This window comes from Phyllobates terribilis, unplaced genomic scaffold, assembly GCF_046119375.1.
Source record: "Phyllobates terribilis strain yellow unplaced genomic scaffold, ASM4611937v1 Scaffold_9__5_contigs__length_417890890, whole genome shotgun sequence".
NCBI classification, from domain to species: Eukaryota; Metazoa; Chordata; class Amphibia; order Anura; family Dendrobatidae; genus Phyllobates; species Phyllobates terribilis.
In genome coordinates, this window is record NW_027362769.1 from 398,752,051 (window position 1) to 398,773,341 (window position 21,291).

The 21,291-nt window shown below is 46.1% G+C and overlaps 2 protein-coding genes across 4 annotated transcripts in view; both read right to left on the reverse strand.

Annotated features, from left to right (window-relative positions):
• The window catches only part of LOC141162606 (up-regulator of cell proliferation-like), a 44,509-nt gene extending 41,957 nt beyond the window's left edge, over window positions 1-2,552 (reverse strand). Inside the window, exons 1-2 of one of the 2 annotated variants that reach the window (XM_073648875.1) lie at window positions 2,170-2,552; window positions 1,930-2,072 (exon numbers count right to left, since the gene is read on the reverse strand). The gene's annotated coding sequence lies outside the window, so the exon portion shown is untranslated. Of the gene's footprint in view, window positions 1-1,929 lie in introns of both variants that reach the window. The other variant, XM_073648874.1, reaches the window with a different exon arrangement.
• Window positions 2,553-5,808: 3,256 nt separating this feature from the next.
• Window positions 5,809-19,233, reverse strand: LOC141162607 (guanylate-binding protein 1-like). Of its 2 annotated transcripts, none has more exons than XM_073648877.1 (11): window positions 19,138-19,233; window positions 16,094-16,273; window positions 15,809-15,936; window positions 14,809-14,918; window positions 13,864-14,051; window positions 13,497-13,745; window positions 11,614-11,894; window positions 9,393-9,605; window positions 8,791-8,893; window positions 8,197-8,390; window positions 5,809-6,748 (listed from the first exon to the last, which is right to left on the reverse strand). In XM_073648877.1, the coding sequence occupies exons 1-11, from the start codon at window positions 19,151-19,153 to the stop codon at window positions 6,509-6,511; spliced, it is 1,902 nt and encodes a 633-aa protein (XP_073504978.1). In that variant the 5' UTR covers window positions 19,154-19,233; the 3' UTR covers window positions 5,809-6,508. The 2 variants fall into 2 exon arrangements, with proteins under 2 accessions (XP_073504978.1, XP_073504979.1); XM_073648878.1 differs by lacking the exon at window positions 19,138-19,233 and adding an exon at window positions 16,883-17,001.
• Between the last annotated feature and the right edge of the window lie 2,058 nt (window positions 19,234-21,291).

Consider the following 21,291-nt stretch of genomic DNA (forward strand, 5'->3'; position numbering starts at 1 on the left):
TGACATCTACTACATTATCTGTACCCACAGAGTTATCAGTGTGTTATCTGTGGTGTTACATAGGACTGCAGGTGACATCTACTACATTATCTGTACTCAGAGAGTTATCACTGTGTTATCTGTGGTGTTACATAGGACTGCGGGTGACATCTACTACATTATCTGTATTCAGAGAGTTATCACTGTGTTATCTGTGGTGTTACATAGGACTGCAGGTGACATCTACTACATTATCTGTACTCAGGGAGTTATCACTGTGTTATCTGTGGTGTTACATAGGACTGCAGGTGACATCTACTACATTATCTGTTCTCAGAGAGTTATCACTGTGTTATCTGTGGTGTTACATAGGACTGCAGGTGACATCTACTACATTATCTGTACTCAGGGAGTTATCACTGTGTTATCTGTGGTGTTACATAGGACTGCGGGTGACATCTACTACATTATCTGTTCTCAGAGAGTTATCACTGTGTTATCTGTGGTGTTACATAGGACTGCAGGTGACATCTACTACATTATCTGTACTCAGAGTTATCACTGTGTAATCTGTGGTGTTGCATAGGACTGCTGGTGGCATCTACTAAGTTATCTGTACTGAGAGAGTTATCACTGTGTTATCTGTGGTGTTACATAGGACTGCTGGTGACATCTACTACATTATCTGTACTCAGAGAGTTATCACTGTGTTATCTGTGGTGTTACATAGGACTGCAGGTGACATCTACAACATTATCTGTACCCACAGAGTTATCAGTGTGTTATCTGTGGTGTTACATAGGACTGCAGGTGACATCTACTACATTATCTATACTCAGAGAGTTATCACTGTGTTATCTGTGGTGTTACATAGGACTGCAGGTGACATCTACTACATTATCTGTACTCAGAGAGGTATCACTGTGTTATCTGTGGTGTTACATAGGACTGCAGGTGACATCTACTACATTATCTGTACTCAGAGAGATATCACTGTGTTATCTGTGGTGTTACATAGGACTGCAGGTGACATCTACTACATTATCTGTACCCACAGAGTTATCAGTGTGTTATCTGTGGTGTTACATAGGACTGCAGGTGACATCTACTACATTATCTGTACTCAGAGAGTTATCACTGTGTTATCTGTGGTGTTACATAGGACTGCAGGTGACATCTACTACATTATCTGTACTCAGAGAGTTATCACTGTGTTATCTGTGGTGTTACATAGGACTGCGGGTGACATCTACTACATTATCTGTATTCAGAGAGTTATCACTGTGTTATCTGTGGTGTTACATAGGACTGCAGGTGACATCTACTACATTATCTGTACTCAGGGAGTTATCACTGTGTTATCTGTGGTGTTACATAGGACTGCGGGTGACATCTACTACATTATCTGTTCTCAGAGAGTTATCACTGTGTTATCTGTGGTGTTACATAGGACTGCAGGTGACATCTACTACATTATCTGTACTCAGAGAGTTATCACTGTGTTATCTGTGGTGTTACATAGGACTGCGGGTGACATCTACTACATTATCTGTATTCAGAGAGTTATCACTGTGTTATCTGTGGTGTTACATAGGACTGCAGGTGACATCTACTACATTATCTGTACTCAGGGAGTTATCACTGTGTTATCTGTGGTGTTACATAGGACTGCATGTGACATCTACTACATTATCTGTTCTCAGAGAGTTATCACTGTGTTATCTGTGGTGTTACATAGGACTGCAGGTGACATCTACTACATTATCTGTACTCAGGGAGTTATCACTGTGTTATCTGTGGTGTTACATAGGACTGCAGGTGACATCTACTACATTATCTGTACTCAGAGAGTTATCACTGTGTTATCTGTGGTGTTACATAGGACTGCAGGTGACATCTACTACATTATCTGTACTGTTGACCCTGAGTACATATATCATTCAGTCTTACCGGGAGTCCTTCTTTGCAACTCTTCCTCCGCTCAGTCTTCTAGCTGTGAGTCTTCTGTGTTCTCGTCCTCTAAGTTCAGGTGTGACAATCGCCCTCTGGCAAAATGTAATATCCTTTCGGTGGAGGTTGCTGTGACTTCGTTTCTATGGCACAAACAAACAATGGCCGTGCCTTTTCTACCAATACATGAACTTTTGGAATTGTTACTGGAGCGATTACTTGGTCATCTCTGCTCTGTACCTCCGGGGGCGCCCTCTCGATGGCTCCTCTGGATGTAGCCGTAGATATATAATGATGCCTCTCTCAGGGGTCTCCAAGGTCCAGGACGGACACTGGAGGGCATGTGGTGGCACGTTATACCCAGCCCTAGTGGGACCCAGTGCCAGCAAGGACGGCACGAGCGCCGGGATGAGTGCGGTTCTGATTATGACATTTATTTCTTCCCCAATTTCTTCATTGCAGGAAAAATATTCTTGTCTTTATTGGGTCTTTAATAAGGAAAAGGTTCCAGGATAATAAACTGAATGCGGCCCCCTATAATACCAACCGGAGGACAGAAAGGGCAGCAAAGTGGCACCGAGAGTGGGAGATATGGGGTTAAAGGACATTGACACGATGAAACACAAAGTAACTAGAAAGTTGGCATCAAAGTTGGCAAAGTGCCTGCGGGAACCACGAAACCAAAGCAGTTAAACATTACTAACCTAAGTCCAAACACACTGTCTGGGTGTTACATAGGACTGTAGGTGACATCTACTACATTATTTATTCAAATCAATAGGAGGCGGTTGTGTAGTAACCTGCGGCAGCCACTACAAGTAGATGGAGCATCTCAGCAAGTGAGTATTTCAAGCTGACACCGATAACAGCTGATCGGCGGGGGTGCCAGGTGTCGGACCCCGGCCGATCGGACATTGATGAGCTATCCTAAGGATAGGCCATCAATGTAAAAGTAGTGGACAACCTCTTTAAGGAACAAGCTCCATAGTGTGCTCCTCTACAGCCCTCCCAGCAGCTGCTCCCCACTCCCGTTGTTACTGGGGTCTTATTCTCTGTAGGTTTCTCTTCTCCTAGGTGCAGGTCTTCCTTGGAGTCTTCTCCTAGGTGCAGGTCTTCCTTGGAGTCTTCTTCTGGGTGCAGGTCTTTCTTGGAGTCTTCTTCTGGGTGCAGGTCTTCCTTGGAGTCTTCTCCTAGGTACAGGTCTTCCTTGGAGTCTTCTAGGTTCAGGTCTTCCTTGGAGTCTTCTTCTGGATTCCCCTCTTTCTTGGAGTCTTCTTCTGGGTGCAGGTCTTCCTTGGAGTCTTCTCCTAGGTACAGGTCTTCCTTGGAGTCTTCTAGGTTCAGGTCTTCCTTGGAGTCTTCTTCTGGGTTCCCTTCTTCCTTGGAGTCTTCTTCTGGGTGCAGGTCAGTCTTGGAGTCTTCTTCTGGGTCCAGGTCTTCCTTGGGGTCTTTTTCTGGGTGAAAGTCTTTCTTGGAGTCTTCTTCTGGGTGCAGGTCTTTCTTGGAGTCTTCTTCTGGGTACAGGTCTTTCTTGGAGTCTTCTTCTGGGTGCAGGTCTTCCTTGGAGTCTTCTGCTAGGTGCAGGTCTTCCTTGGAGTCTTCTCCTAGGTGCAGGTCTTTCTTGGAGTCTTCTTCTGGGTGCAGGTTTTCCTTTCATCCTTCTTCCATGTTCGGTTCTTCCTTGGAGTCGTCTTTTCTATTTTTGACGACTCGTCTTCTGCTGTTACTTGTTTTCTTCTCATTTCTTTACTCCTGGGAGGAACAATAAAGTAGCAGCTGCGGCTCAGTAAACGCAGCCCTATGACCACGGTGCAATCAGTGAGAACCCATCAGCTGCTTAGATTACACTCTGCTGCCCCTCACTCTTTGTTGACAGGGTGGTTTCACGAATACATCGGATGTGACCCCTGCAGCCAATCACTGGGCAGTTTTAGCAGTTTCATGTCGACTACAACAGCCTGAGCATTGAGCATAGTGATTGGCTATAGCACTGTCACCCCTGCTGCCAATCAACAGCAACCATCGGCCGGGTAGAGTAGGTACAGCTTAGTTTGTTAGTTTACTTATTCCTGTCTCTCTGTCCTAAAACTAGTTACAGGGGACAACTGCAGCAGCTGTACCGGCTGTTTAGCTCACAGAGCATTGTCTGCGCTGGACACAATTGCAGCCAGAGCAGGACCGGCTGTATATAAAGTTACTGCCCCTGGATGGAAACAAGAGAGGTCTGAATTCACTGACGGCAAGCAGACACCTCCACCCTGCAGATCTCGTAGGGTGGAAACTTCTGGCTTTTCTCAAAGTGAAAGTGAAAATTTCTCAGAGATGTATCAGCGTGCTCTGCCTGCAACGGAGGGGGGGGGGGGGGACAACGTACAGGAAAACAAAAAATATCTATGAAAGATTAAGTGAAATTAGACAAATGCTGCAGTCATGGCCGAATGTGTTGGCACCCTTGAAATTGTCCCAGAAAATTAAGTATTTCTCCCAGAACATTATCACAATTCCACATGTTTCTTATACAGGTTTATTTCCTTTGTGTGTATTGGAACAACACAAAAAAACTGAAAAAAAGACAAATTGGACATAATTTCACACAAAATACCAAAATGGGCCAGACAAAATTGTTGGCACCCTCCACTTAATATTTGTTTGCATACCCTTTGGAATAAATAATTGGGTCTATCGCTTCCTATAACCATCAACAAGCTTCTTACACCTATCAGCTGGAATTTTGGACGACTCTTCTTTTGCAAACTGCACCAGGTCTCTAATATTTGAAGGCGTCTTCTCCCAACAGCAATTTTCAGATCTTTCCACAGGTGATCAACCCCAAACTATCTGTGACCCTCCACCATATCTGACTGTAGGTATTGTGTTCTTTTCTTTGTAGGCCTCATTCCATTTTCCGTAAACAGTACAATGATGTGTTTTACCAAAAAGCTCTATCTTGGTCTCATATGTCCACAAGACGCTTTCCCAGAAGGATTTTGGCTTACTCACGTACATTTTGGTAAGCTGCAGTCTATCTCTTTTTTATGTCTCTGTGTCAGCAGTGGCGTCCTCCTGGGTCTCCTGCCATAGCGTTTCATTTCCTTCACATGTGGACGGATAGTTCGCGCTGACACTGATGCCCCCTGATCCTACAGGACAGCTTGGATTTCTTTGAACCTTGATGCTGATACACCTTCCAGACTATTCTGCGTTGCAAGTTTTCATCAATTTTTCTCTGCCGTCCACATCCAGGGAGAATAGCAACGGTGCCATGGGTTGTAAACTTCTTTATTATGTTGCGCACCGTGGACAAAGGAACATCAAGAACTCTGGAGATGGACTTGTAACCTTGAGATTGTTGATATTTCTCTACAATTTTGGTTCTCAACATCCTCAGACAGTTCTCTTTCTGTTCTCCATGCTTAGTGTGACACACACAGACACACAATGCAAAGATTGAGTCAACTTCTCCTTTTTTTATCTGGTTTCAGGAGTGATTTTCATATTGCCCACACCTGTTACTTGCCACAGGTGAGTCTGAACGAGCATCACAAACTTGAAACAAAGTTATTTACCCCCAATTTTGTCCGGCCCATATCTGGGGTTTTGTATGAAATTATGTCCAATCTGCTTTTTTTCCCCCTCTGTGTTTTTGTGTTGTTCTGCTTGAGAAAGGTCCTCAATTGAACCGAAACGTTTCCATCACTATGGGCTATTACATTTTTCTAATTTTCTATTTTGGGAGTGCAGCCTTCATTTTTGTACGTAGATAGATAGATAATAGAGAGATGATAGAATAAGTAGCAGCCGGTGGACGCCTATTAGTTGTGATCTAAAAAACTTCTATCCCTCTACCCATGAAGAACGGCCGCACACCAACATTCCATATTGTAAAGATGCAGTAGTTTATTCGTCAATGTGAGGAAACACAGCAACATTTCGTCTCTTAGCAGCCGAGCGTTTGCCAAGAAACAACATGGTGGACAATGATGATGTACGAGGGGCAGGTCCCATGTACACGACATATCCATCCGGTAGTAATATATGCCGATATAACATTCTTACTAAGTGAAGAATGATTCTAATGATACAAAGAAAACTCTAATCAGTGCCTGATGTGTCACAGCTGTATGTTATTAGTAATGAGGCGACTCGCCAATCATGTGACCAGTTAAATTAAAAGCCCCCTAGGTGAAGTTCAGAGGTGCCCCTTTGGACAACATACCGCAGATGTGGATACATAAATCTACACACCCTGTAAATGAGATGATCTAAACAGGTGCAGTCACACCCGAGATCCAGCTTATTGGAGATGACCCATCCTACTAGAGACCCCTGGTACGTAGGGGCCCTGTTGAAGATTTTGCATTGGGGGACCCGCAAGGTTTGAGTTACTCCAGTGGATCTAAGCATGACACATTGAGATGTCATATGGAGGCGCGTACAGAGGACAGAAGACATCTTTACTAGTTGAGTTGCCTTCTGGGCAGCAGGTGAGGGGCTTCTCCACAGTAGGGGTTTACGGCACGCGGGTGTAGGTACAAGGGTCTGATGGGTGAACGATGTTTTGTGCATTTACGTACATGGATTATTTACGCATTTTGAATTCTTTATATATCTGGCCGGCTTTAGCATGGATCATCTTTCCCGCCATTTCAATAAGTGAGGGGGCAACAGCGGAGACCACGTTCTTCAACTTATCAAGGACGGGTGTATACCACTGATGTTCCTCCATCTTCTTCTCCTCCTCCACTTGCAAGTCCTTGATCTGCGCTTGGTACATGTTGGCTTGTTTCTGAAATCCCTGTCTCACGTAGGAATCCCGCTCCTGTGCACACAATAAGAATGGCTGAGTATAAAGCTGTGGTAATAGCGCCCACTAAGTCTTAGTCAGGCAAAGTGTCCCATGATCGGGGGGTCTTAGAGGAGCATGAGTCAGTTCCAGTCCCAATCCGGGTAGCTTAACCTTCAGGATGCTGCTGCTCGCTCTGTCACCCATCCACCGCCCTACTGTGCCAGTTGGAGGTCTAACCGTTACCTCCATGGCTTCCATTTTACTATTTCTATTACACCCTACCAAAGGTTGAGTCTATTATCAGGTCTGTCGATAGTGCAGAAGATATGCAATTAAAGTGGTTGTCCTCTGCTGCACATTCCCAGCTTATTCAGTTCAGGTCAAGTAAAATAAAAACAGTGCATGCTCACATCCTGCAGCAGTGTCGTTCCATCGATATCAACCTCACTTTTTCCAAAGAGTGACAATATTTGTTGTGACCGCTGCAGTCAATCGTCTGCTCTGATGAAATAGTAAAGGCTGCATCCAAACGGCAGCCACTCTGGGAAAAGCGGCGTTATGCTGGAGATTTATACATAGTTATTATTTCAATTGGGGTCCTCAAATGATTAAGCTGGGGTTGTCTAATAGTCACCCAGTAGGACTAAAGTAAAAAAGAAACAAAAAAACCCCTACGTAATAACAAAATGTTTAAAGATATCTAAAAAAAAGTTCTAATTGCTGACAATATTAGACCATGTGAGGACACATCACATGAAGCATTAAGGCTCGGGTCACACGATTCTCCACATCCACAGAGTGCGATCTGATTTTCTCGGAGATGGAGAAAAAAAAAGGTTTCTCCACCTTCTGTATAATGTCAGTCTGTAAAAATCGGACCTATAGAGTTGAATGGTCGAGTGCCATCCGATTCTCATATTCTCTCTGCATGGTGTGATTATTTTCTCCGGATTGACTCCACGTGCACGGCCCCAGAGAATAACATGCTGAAGTCGTCAAATCGATGGATAGCACTTGTCCAAGTTATACGGTCATCTGCACAAGTCCTAACAATGAGAATGGTAAAACCCAGTAGCCCATTAGTCCCGGTTTACTTGGTGACTTTCTGTAGGGCTACTGATTGCTTGAAACAGAGGTTCCCTGAGCATATCTTCAGGATAGGTCATCAATATCAGATTGTTGAGGGGCAAACATGCAGCACCCCCACTGACCAGCTGTTATCTGCTCTGGCGACGGCCAGATTTGATCAGTGCAGCTTCCTTCAGTGTGTAGTGGTCGTGGATGGGTGCTGCAGATCAGCTCCTTCTCTTGAATATACGTTTGATCTACAGTACCCGGTAGCAGCTGCTACACATTGAATGAAGCTGTCTGTTCAATGTCTACATCTGATCTATGCTGAAGGAGTTATTATGAATTAATGGTGTCATAAATGTCTCCTGCCTCATTCATACAGTACGAGGACACAGACCGCCAGCACTCACCCTCTCCTTGTCTGCAATAGCTCGTTGAATTTGAGCAGCCATCAATCTATTTTCTTCAGAAAATTTTTCAAACGCGCCCATGACGTGGTTCCCTATGTACGCCTTCTCATCTTCAAGCTTCTGGTTCTTCTGAGATTCCTTCATTTCACGCACTTTTTGCTCCATCTCTTCAATTTGTTTCTTTGCCTTCTCCTCTGCAGAGAGAAGAATTGAAGATAAGACGGCTTTACCTGAAGTAGGGTGCCATATTGTTCGGTGTCATATTGTCCGCCTCACCCCTACAAAAATTTCTAGACAAAAGGGACATTTAAAGGATGTTCAGCTCAAAAGTTCAACATTTTTCTACTATATTACTTCTTTCTCGAGGATTTTGGCCTGGAGATTTCATAGCATTGCTTCATAAGAAGGTTGTACGTAGCCGGATTAAACCCGTGGACATGGTCAATTACTGTGGATATGTGAAGATATGAGTCTCTGACAGAGGATGAAGAGCTGAGAAATGTATAAGAGAAATCGTGAACGCAACGTTGAGAAAGTCAGAAGATCCACACAAAACTGTAAGAAGAACACCAACTCCCATAAGTGATCCTTTACCTTCAAGCTCCTTTTCTTTCTCAGTCAAGGCTTCATCAGTCTTCAGAATATTGATTCCTATGGATTTCCAATGAGTGAGGTATTTCTGGAGTATAGTTTCAGCCTGCATGAACAAGAAATGCAAAAAATATAAAAAATCTTGGAGAAATGATGAGTACCCAACCTATTTGAACCATGAGAAGGGCCAATTTGAGTCTCGTCCATCACGCGAAGCACAAATGGCCATCAAAGGTTAAAATAGATCAACTGGAAAGAGTCAGCGATCACTTGATGGAGGCATCATAGATATGTTGGACACTGAGGGCCCTGAAGGGCCCCATACACATTCGATGAAAGTCCACTGAATCTGCCGATCAGGGCCGGACTGGACGGCCATCTGATGTTTATGGGAGCCTCCTTACTCTCCTGAACAGATGATGTCGGAGAAGAGAAGGATTGAACCATTGGAATTTCAGCACCTGATCCTTTTGTTTTCAAAGATAAGCTGCTACCAGAAGAGTCTACTTGCGGCTTTCTCCTCTCTCTCTTCCACACTTATGGGGGAGTCAGGAAAGTCAGCTGTCTGCCGAACAAATGTTCAGTCATTATTCTCTACCACCGACCTGAATGCCCTTCCTGGGTTCCATGTGATATTTTTCCTCTATTGCTTTTAAGTCTTGCTTGAATTTTTTATGGCCACCACGAACGCAAAATGATCCTTTAGAAAAAGCTTCCTGGTGCTCTGCAGCATGCTTCTTAATCAGGACTTCACAAACTTCCCGAGACTTCTCCTCATTGATATGACAGAACTCATTCTTCTTATGTTGTATCAGTTCCTGAAGGAAGAAAAAGACAACCTGCAAATTTTTGCTGAATAATCTAATATATATAATTGTCTCATCCAGTCTGTCTGTCTGTCTTTCTGTCTGTCTGTCCAGGAAATCCCACGTCGCTGATTGGTCAGGCCGCGGCCAATTAGCGACGGGGGATTTCAGAACAAGATGGCGGCTGTTAGCGGCTCACCCTCACACGCTCACCCTCACACGCTCAGACGCTCACGCTCGGACGCTCACGCTCTGACGCCCATGCTCGGACGCTTACGCTCACGCTCTGACGCTCACGCTCTGACGCTCATGCTCTGACGCTTACGCTCACGCTCTGACGCTCACGCTCTGACGCTCATGCTCGGACGCTTACGCTCACACTCGGACGTTCACTCTCAGACGTTCACGCTCACGCTCGGACGCTCACGCTCGGACGCTTACGCTCACGCTCTGACGCTCACGCTCTGACGCTCACGCTCGGACGCTTACGCTCACCCTCGGACGCTCAACCTCGGACGCTCACCCTCGGATGCTCACCCTCGGATGCTCACCCTCGGACGCTCACCCTCACACGCTCACACTCACACGCTCACACTCACACGCTCACACTCACACGCTCACACTCACACGCTCACACTCACACGCTCACACTCACGCTCACACTCACGCTCACACGCTCACCCTCACACACTCCCACGCTCACCCTCACATGCTCCCACGCTCACCCTCACACCCGCTCCCACGCTCACCCACTCCCATGCTCACCCTCACATTCTCACCCTCCCACGCTCACCCTCACAAGCTCACCCTGTGCTAGCCGGTCATCTCCCGGCTGCTCGCAGAAGTACCCCGACCGGCGGCCTCGCTCCCCGGTCCTCCAAAATTCATTAGGGGCCCGGGGGGATACATTGGGGGGTTAATTTAAAGTAGTGCACAACCCATTTAAACACCGCTCTGCTGATTGCACCCGGTCGGACGCATACATATTCTAGAATACCCGATGTGTTAGAATCGGGCCACCATCTAGTTGGTCATAAGAGTCAAGCTCCAGGCGCAACTCGATATACGGAGTATTTGGGACTTTTAAGGTACAGATGAAGATAGATTAGATTCGGTCTGAAGGTCCTATTGTAGATATGGGTCGTGCTTTTGATTATTTTTGCATTTTTTACACCACTTTTCCTACACGCTTCTCTCATAGTATTGGTCATACAAGTTTCTCGTGATTTCTTATCATGGTAGTCACCTAGACATGATGTAGAGCGCCTCCTGGGAAACTGGAAGTACTGTGAATGTGAATTTCCTATGAAAGGCTTTGAGAAGAGAAATATCACCTTCATTTTAGGTATTAGAATGAGAAGATTGAATCTGTTGTGACACTGGTGTTATATGCGAGGGGAGGTATGTGTCACTACGGCTGCTAGCCTATATGAACTGAACCGACAACTTTTCCCCAGCATGTTATCTGTTGGGGGTGTAACCACTAACCACCATTGTGAAGGGAGTGGTTTTGTGTGAATGGCATAGAGATCGGGTGGGAAGTCATTCACCCTACCTTCCCTCAGGGTGTGGCTGAGCTAGGATAAATGCTCAGTGACTAATTTTTTTTGTGTGTTGTGTGGTTGGAGAGGCAAGTTCTCCAGACTGGAAAGCCATAGCTCAAGAGGAGCTGAAGGCTGTGCTACAACCTGTGTGGGCAAACTCCACACTCCTATGGACTGTGCTATGGTTTACCTTTTGTTTTGCCGTTATGCAGGAAGGCCGTGTTTATTTTGCTGAATCTGCAGAGCTTTATGCCATACAATAAACCTGCAGAGGAAACTGTGTCCTGAATCTACTTCAGAAAACAGCCGAGAGAGTCGTCTTATCACACTGTTCAAAGCTAATCGAATTCTCTACTTTTATATTAAAATAAAATACTTGGACCCAAATCCGTTTTTTTTAGATTTCCTTCCAGCAAAGTGGTGAGTTGAATGGCCATAATTTCGGCAAATTCGCTCATCACTGGTGTCAGACTCACCATATATTCTTGGAGGAATTTCTGGTCTTTGTCTTTAAATGACCTTTTCAAGAAGATCGGAAGGGCTTCGTCCTCACACTTCCGGCTCAGCTCGAGGAACTCGCTCAAAGTCTCGGTGGGAAAGACGACGCGTTCCTTCATCTTGTTCTCATAATATTGCGCAGCCTCCTGGACGGCAGCCTTGTTCTCCATGTCAGACAATGTATGGGCCACATCCTCCATGCAAGCAATATTGGAAGTCATTATAGCCTCAGTGTACATCTCCACCAATTTACCAAGCTCTGAAAAATATGCAATGAACGAATGGATGAACTGATGAAGTCTGGAAGTAGAAGTCTGCTCTCAGGTGGGGGTAGTAGTCTACTCTCAAGGGGGGTTGTAGTCTGCACTCAGGTGGGGGCAGTAGCCTGCACTCAGGTGGGGGCAGTAGTCTGCACTCAGGTGGGGGCAGTAGTCTGCACTCAGGTGGGGGCAGTAGTCTGCACTCAGGTGGGGGCAGTAGTCTGCACTCAGGTGGGGGCAGTAGTCTGCACTCAGGTGGGGGCAGTAGTCTGCACTCAGGTGGGGGCAGTAGTCTGTACTCAGGTGAGGGTAGTAGTCTGTACTCAGGTGGGGGTAGTAGTCTACTCTCAAGGGGGGTTGTAGTCTGCACTCAGGTGGGGGCAGTAGTCTGCACTCAGGTGGGGGCAGTAGTCTGCACTCAGGTGGGGGCAGTAGTCTGCACTCAGGTGGGGGCAGTAGTCTGCACTCAGGTGGGGGCAGTAGTCTGCACTCAGGTGGGGGCAGTAGTCTGCACTCAGGTGGGGGCAGTAGTCTGTACTCAGGTGGGGGCAGTAGTCTGCACTCAGGTGGGGGTAGTAGTCTACACTCAGGTGGGGGTAGTAGTCTACTCTCAGGTGGGGGCAGTAGTCTGTACTCAGGTGGGGGCAGTAGTCTGCACTCAGGTGGGGGCAGTAGTCTGCACTCAGGTGGGGGCAGTAGTCTGTACTCAGGTGGGGGCAGTAGTCTGCACTCAGGTGGGGGCAGTAGTCTGCACTCAGGTGGGGGCAGTAGTCTGCACTCAGGTGGGGGTAGTAGTCTACACTCAGGTGGGGGTAGTAGTCTACTCTCAGGTGGGGGAAGTAGTCTACTCTCAGGTGGGGGAAGTAGTCTAATCTCAGGTGTGGGTAGTAGTCTATTTTCAGGTGTGGGTAGTAGTCTGCTCTCAGGGGGGGGGGGGTAGTCTACTCTCAGGTGGGGGTGGTAGTCTGCTCTCAGGGGGGGGGAGTAGTCTACTCTCAGGTGGGGGTGGTAGTCTACTTTCAGGTGGAGGTGGTAGTCTACTCTCAGGTGGGGGTTGTAGTCTTCTTTCAGGTGGGGGAAGTAGTCTACTCTCAGGTGGGGGAAGTAGTCTAATCTCAGGTGTGGGTAGTAGTCTATTTTCAGGTGTGGGTAGTAGTCTGCTCTCAGGGGGGGGGGGGTAGTCTACTCTCAGGTGGGGGTGGTAGTCTGCTCTCAGGGGGGGGGAGTAGTCTACTCTCAGGTGGGGGTGGTAGTCTACTTTCAGGTGGAGGTGGTAGTCTACTCTCAGGTGGGGGTTGTAGTCTTCTTTCAGGTGGGGGGTGGTAGTCTGCTCTCAGGCGGGGGTAGTAGTCTGTTCTCAGGTGGTGATGGTAGTCTACTATCAGGTGGGGGTGGTAGTCTACTCTCAAGTGGGGGTGGTAGTCTACTCTCAAGTGGGGGTGGTAGTCTACTCTCAAGTGGGGGTGGTAGTCTACTCTCAAGTGGGGGTGGTAGTCTACTCTCAAGTGGGAATGGTAGTCTACTCTCTGATAGTGGCAGCAGTCTGCTCTCCATCTTTCTTGCTTTAGTAATGGCCTCCCTTTCGCACAGACATAACTCACGGCTTCCTGTAACTGTGACGGTGCCGATCACTCTCTTCGCTCCGGCTTCCTGTAAGACATAGTCACAGAAATTCTTCGTCTGCTTCAAAAATTCAGGTTTCAGTTCACTCTCGGAAATGTTGTCCATGTTCTGAAGATCTTCCTTATTCGCAGATGGTTGATCAAACACGAAGCACTTGCGCTTCCCGAAGTACATGCGGAGGCGTTTCCTGGGTCTGTTATAATCCTCGTCCCTGGTTGTTTTTTCCGCTGCCATGAAGAAGAGAAATGTGATGGGATGAAAGTCAATGGAAAGCGAAGCTATCTCTGACTGTTGCCCCTGCATTTATACCGCTCCTATATCTCTAGGTGTTGTTTTGATACTTACGGTTTCTCAGCTTCAGAGCGTTGTCCAGGTATTCATCCTCCGTAACCGGTTTCCCATCAACGTTCAGCTTCAAATGGAAATCTCTCACAGCCCAGATGAAAATGGGGAAATGCAGAGAGAATTCAGCCTCCTCATCCTCATTGTCATGAGATTTCACCTTGATTAGTTCTGCGAGGTCCCCCACAAATCTATTCACGGTGGATAAGGAAATGCCGGATAATGGCTTTTCTCTTCCAAAATGTATAAAAAAAAACCATAAGACAAACCTGGGCCAACTAATGATCATTCGTTCATCGTTTGCTATTTATTAAAAATCATGTCTGGCTGCTGCGGACCTGCTGATGGCTCAATGGCTGCCATGTTGGAACTCCTGTGAAGTCCAGCCACATACTGTGCTTCATAGGAGATTGTGATTTTAGTTACATACTGCAATTAACCGTATTAGAAAATGAAAATTATAATTTTGTATAAAATAAAATAATTACACTATTTGTCACCTATAAAATAAAACAAAATAAACGTATTCGGAATCGCTTTGTCTCAAAAAAGTCCAACCTATCAAAATGGCTACAGTCACTAATGACTTCTTGGACACAAATACAATAGACAATCTAGATCTGCATCAATAGTACCGCTCAATCTCTTTTCCAAAAAATCAAGTTAACCCCTAACCTTGTATAGGGGGTAACGTGCAGATCACTGGATGTCCAAACCCATGCATGTGTGGTCTCCGCCTCATTCATTCTCTTTGGGACTTACGCAAATAGATGAGCGCCGTGCTTGTCAGTCTCGTAGACATGCCATGATCCAACTGCATCACCTAATGAACAGCAAGTCACCCCCTATACCATGGATAGGGGATAACATGATTTTTTGTGAATAGCCCTTTATAACAATTGTAATAGAAAAGTACATAAACTTTTATGTAACTTCTTCGAAGGATACTTCAGCTTGTCTATGGCATCTTGGTCGATTGTACCCTTGCTGTTATACACCAGGGCACTACTCAGGAGGACGGCGAGGCTGAAGATCCAGATGTCATTTTTCTTGTCTCCCTGTTAAAAAAAAAAAAAAAAAAACGCTCTACACATCGCTCTCGTTATTTTTCTATCTCTAAGGTATTATTGATTCTATTGGACTCTAATCATAACGTTGATAATCGAGAATGATCCCACCACTCGGGATCTGAAAATCTACCGATTTTGGGATCCCCTTGAAGACCATAGTTTTTGTTGAAGGTAGACTTAAGTCCATTGAGTTCAACCTATAGCCTGATATGTTGATCCAGAGGAAGGCAAAAACCCCATCAGGCAGCCATGAATAGCTTCATATTACCAGAAAAATTCCTTCCCTACTCCACATATGGGAATCAGATTAGTTCCCTTGATCAATGTCCCATCACAGAATCTAGTGCACATAACCTGGATCTCAATGTACTGGTGGTTTCTCTTGTTGTCCAAGCACTGATCATGGAAGACTCCTATATCTACTGAAGGGAAACAGGAGAGAAGGTCTTGGATGGAAGGTATGTGTCACCAATGTGGCTGGCCTAGGGGATGTAAGTCCCAGAAAATAGTGCTCTGGTAACAATAAGTTATTGAGAGGAATTTTAGTGGACCAGATTTTCGGTCCAGGATTTAGGAGCGACCAAAAGAGCTTGGGTGGGAAAGGTCGCTCCCATACATTCCAGTCCAGGGCTTGCAGGTCTTATATAAGGCAGTTGGGGTGGCTTAGGTGAGGTCGGTAGTGTTGGAGCATAAGCAGTGCCTGTACTGCTCTGTGGATGAGACTGTGCTACTTTATTGCACCTACCCTAAGAGAGGACTGTTTACTTTATTTTGAAAGTTTATGCAAGAAAATCAAATTTATCCTGTTTGATACTAAAATTCGTGCCTGTGTGGACTCCAGCGGCCACCAAAAAATATGAACCCCTACACTACCTTACCTTTTCCACATCACCCAGACCTTCAGTGTCCAGCAGAACCAGGATGTGGTCTGGCTTCGTAGGATGAGGAACACACCACATCCAGATGCCTTTGGTCTCGGCTTGGACATTGTAACCCAGGTTAAAACCTATGGACATGAATTATTGAAAATTAATGTTTTTATTTTTTCAGTAATTACATAAATCTAAATCTTCTTCTATATGGATTTTGAATACATTTCTGGTGTAAACCAATATATGCTCTGAGTTGGATTGATGATCTACTTATTCTAGTGAGCACCAAACCTTTCTTGGCTCCAGCTAACTTGTTCATCAGGTAGGACTTCCCCGTTCGGTATAAGCCGACTATTGACACCACCACCACCGGCTGGATGATATTTGTCAGGAATTTTACGGCCTCAGGATTCACCGCCAGCTTTCCTTCCTTGGTGTTCTCAATCAGACACACTGGGCTGTCCATCATAGCTGCAGTAATGAAGTGAGAGTTAATAGGAATCAAAGAGTTAAACGCATCGATAATGAATTATATTATTACACTGTATCTAGTTTTTGTAAATTTTTGCGAATAGGTTCTCTTTGTATAGAGTTGCCCTTTATTGCTACGGACAAAGAGAATAGTGCTGTCTCTTCATGCTATGATTATCACCCCAAGATACACTGTCATTTGGGATGGTTTTATCTGGAAGATGACTATGGGGTAAGCTTTGTGCTGAGACAGAATGCTGATGGCAGGAACATAAGGTGCGTTTTGGTATCAAGGGACAGAGTGCGGATTATCTGATGTAGCTTGGAGTGCGTTGCACAGTGCATCCTATGCCACAATTTTCAGTGGACCCAAGCCATGATGCTGACATGGCCAAATGAGGTCTGAAGAGCAGATGGTGAGTTGACCAGGAAATTCATTGCTGCTTGCGAGTAATGGGCTGCAGTAGTTAAGTCTTAGAGGGCAACACCTTGCAGAACTGCAGGAGTGTTACTGGGGTGGTGTGGCTGACTGCATTGTCAAACAGGTAAGGGCTTGATTCTGAAAAGTCTGTTGGGCGGTAAAGGACGTAAGCTTAGTTAGATACGTACCTGGAGGAGGGTACAACTTAGTTGAAAAGGGAGTGTGTGGAACATCAGTCAGAGAAGCTGGTGGACAGCCTGTAGGGTGTGATCGGCTGCCCTGAGGCTTGTGGTGTAGCCAGTGACGTGTATTTTATTGAACAGGAGTGTGTTAGGTGGAGTCTGGAGAGTAAGAGCTCATAGAGATAGGGCCAGAACGTTAGTGACCCCCTTCCTGTGTATGTACTGCAGGTTGTGTTACTGAGCTGAGTTTAGTGGTGGCAAGTGCTGTGGAGCACAGGTTCATGGAGAACCCAACCTGTGTGGAGTCAACAGTGACCTGTTGTAGCGGTGAAATTCTAAAGAAGTGATGCCAAAAACTTCCTGAGGACCTGTAACACCTGACGAAGAAGACAAGAAGACTGTCATTGTGCAAACATCTGAAGAGGAACTGAAAGAATAAAGAAGCAAATTTCTGTCAGATTCTGATAGAATCCAGAACTCCGAGTCATCTCGTTATTACAAGACGAGGAAGACAACATAGACGTGGTCACATAGATGGCTAGATCCTGAGACAGTGATAAACTTTGCCTCTCATTAAATAAAATGCCAGCACCGAGCTTCAGAGACTCATATGTGACTGCAAATTGCTCAATTACCGGGTTACCTGCTCAAAACAAAAAATGGTATTCTGGGGGTAAGGACGTTACGGAAGAGAACGTTACAGGGAAAAGGACTGGAAGCAACATAAAAAAGAACGTTACAGGGAAAAGGACGGGAAACAACAGAAAAAAGAACGTTACAGGGAAAAGGACGGGAAACAACAGAAAAAAGAAAGTTACAGGGAAAAGGACGGGAAACAACATAAAGAAGAACATTACAGGGAAAATGACGGGAAACAACAGAAAGAAGAACGTTACAGGGAAAAGGACAGGAAACAACAGAAAAAAGAACGTTAGAGGGAAAAGGACGGGAAACAACAGAAAAAAGAACGTTAGAGGGAAAAGGACGGGAAACGACAGAAAGAAGAACGTTACAGGCAAAAAGGACGGGAAAGGACAGAAAGAAGAACGTTAGAGGGAAAAGGACGGGAAAGGACAGAAAGAAGAACGTTAGAGGGAAAAGGACGGGAAAGGACAGAAAGAAGAACGTTAGAGGGAAAAGGACGGGAAAGGACAGAAAGAAGAACGTTAGAGGGAAAAGGACGGGAAACGACAGAAAGAAGAACGTTAGAGGGAAAAGGACGGGAAACAACAGAAAGAAGAACGTTACAGGGAAAAGGACGGGAAACAACAGAAAAAAGAACGTTACAGGGAAAAGGACGGGAAACGACAGAAAGAAGAACGTTACAGGGAAAAGGACGGGAAACGACAGAAAGAAGAAAGTTACAGGGAAAAGGACGGGAAACGACAGAAAGAAGAACGTTACAGGGAAAAGGACGGGAAACGACAGAAAGAAGAACGTTACAGGGAAAAGGACGGGAAACAACAGAAAAAAGAACGTTACAGGGAAAAGGACGGGAAACAACAGAAAGAAGAACGTTACAGGGAAAAGGACGGGAAACGACAGAAAGAAGAAAGTTACAGGGAAAAGGACGGGAAACGACAGAAAGAAGAACGTTACAGGGAAAAGGACGGGAAACGACAGAAAGAAGAACGTTACAGGGAAAAGGACGGGAAACAACAGAAAAAAGAACGTTACAGGGAAAAGGACGGGAAACGACAGAAAGAAGAACGTTACAGGGAAAAGGATGGGAAACAGAAAAAAGCGATAAAATCTTATCTATATGATATTCAGCGTTTGCTAGAGCAAAGGTGAAATCTGCATGTGAAGAGATGAGTGCTGAACTCCTACTCAGAGCGAAAGAGAAAGTGAAAGGAGAATGATCAAAGTTCAGTTCAGAGAAGGACTGCAATACTCAGCAGAGCCAATGTCGGCTTCTTGGGCCCTATGTCTGTACATATTAGTCCCATCCCTTTCCCTCACTGCTGCACTCATCACTTTCTGTTGCAGAGTCTCGTGTCCTCACGTTACCAACCTCCAGACCCAGCAGATAATCAGTACAGAATGTGATCCAGCATCGCTCTGCGCAGCCGTCACCCAATATATGCACAGGTGCAGCAGAGCTGAGTTTGTCGTTCGGTTCTCTCCATTGTGATAGCAGTACACGAATAATAAATATAATGACAATCTCAGCTCTGCTACATCGAATCATCAGAGCAGACAAGGTTCTCACATAAGAGAAGACTGACAGGAGAAGCGCCCCAAATAATGAGAGTGATTACCGGAGGCTCCCGACATGACGACGTCTGGAACGAAGATCCTGATCCTCGGCCGATCGGCAATGAAAGTGAAAGGAGGTTGAGGTGAGGTCACATCCTGATTATATCATATCACACCTCAAAGGAAACCACAGGCAGATCTGTAATATGCACCTCAGCTGCTGCAGAACCTCATCATACACCTGAGCTGCTGCCCACCTCATCATACACCTGAGCTGCGGCCCACCTCATCATACACCTCAGCAGCTGCAGAACCTCATCATACACCTCAGCTGCTGCAGAACCTCATCATACACCTGAGCTGCTGCAGAACCTCATCATACACCTGAGCTGCTGCCCACCTCATCATACACCTCAGCTGCTGCAGAACCTCATCATACACCTGAGCTGCTGCAGAACCTCATCATACACCTCAGCTGCTGCAGAACCTCATAATACACCTCAGCTGCTGCAGAACCTCATCATACACCTGAGCTGCTGCAGAACCTTATCATACACCTGAGCTGCTGGAGAAACCTCAACATACACCTGAGCTGCTGCAGAACCTCATCATACACCTCAGCTGCTTCAGAACCTCATCATACACCTCAGCTGCTGCCCACCTCATCATACACCTCAGCTGCTGCCCACCTCATCATACACCTCAGCTGCTTCAGAACCTCATCATGCACCTCAGCTGCTGCCCACCTCATCATACACCTCAGCTGCTGCAGAACCTCATCATACACCTGAGCTGCTGCAGAACCTCATCATACACCTCAGCTGCTGCCCACCTCATAATACACCTCAGCTGCTGCAGAACCTTATCATACACCTGAGCTGCTGGAGAAACCTCAACATACACCTCAGCTGCTGCAGAACCTCATCATACACCTGAGCTGCTGCAGAACCTCATCGTACACCTCGGCTGCTGCAGAACCTCATAATACACCTCAGCTGCTGCAGAACCTCATCGTACACCTCGGCTGCTGCAGAACCTCATCATACACCTGAGCTGCTGCAGAAACTCATCATACACCTGAGCTGCTTCAGAATCTCATCATGCACCTCAGCTGCTGCAGAACCTCATCATACACCTGAGCTGCTGCCGAACCTCATCATACACCTGAGCTGCTGCAGAATCTCATCATACACCTGAGCTGCTGCAGAAACTCATCATACACCTCAGCTGCTGCAGAATCTCATCATACACCTCAGCTGCTGTAGTACCTCATCATACACCTCAGCTGCTTCAGAACCTCATCATACATCTCAGCTGCTGCCCACCTCATCATACACCTCAGCTGCTTCAGAACCTCATCATACACCTCAGCTGCTGCCCACCTCATCATACACCTGAGCTGCTGCAAAACCTCATCATACACCTGAGCTGCTGCAGAACCTCATAATACACCTCAGCTGCTGCAGAACCTCATCATACACCTCGGCTGCTGCACAACCTCATCATACACCTGAGCTGCTGCAGAATCTCATCATACACCTGAGCTGCTGCAGAACCTCATCATACACCTGAGCTGCTGCAGAACCTCATCATACACCTGAGCTGTTGCCCATCTCATCATACACCTCAGCTGCTGCAGAACCTCATCATACACCTGAGCTGCTGCAGAACCTCATCATACACCTGAGCTGCTGCAGAATCTCATCATACACCTGAGCTGCTTCAGAACCTCATAATACACCTGAGCTGCTGCAGAATCTCATCATACACCCGAGCTGCTTCAGAACCTCATAATACACCTGAGCTGCTGCCCACCTCATCATACACCTCAGCTTCTTCAGAACCTCATCATACACCTCAGCTGCTGCAGAACCTCATAATACACACCTCAGCTGCTGCAGAACCTCATCATACACCTCAGCTGCTGCAGGACCTCATCATACACCTCAGATGCTGCAGAACCTCATCATACACCTCAGCTGCGGCAAAACCACATCATACACCTGAGCTGCTGCAGAACCTCATAATACACATCAGCTGCTGCAGAACCTCATCATACACTTCAGCTGCTACAGAACCTCATCATACACCTGTGCTGCTGCTGAACCTCATCATACACCTCAGCTGCTGCAGAATCTCATCATACACCTCGGCTGCTGCAGAACCTCATCATACACCTCAGCTGCTGCAGAACCTCATCATACACCTGAGCTGCT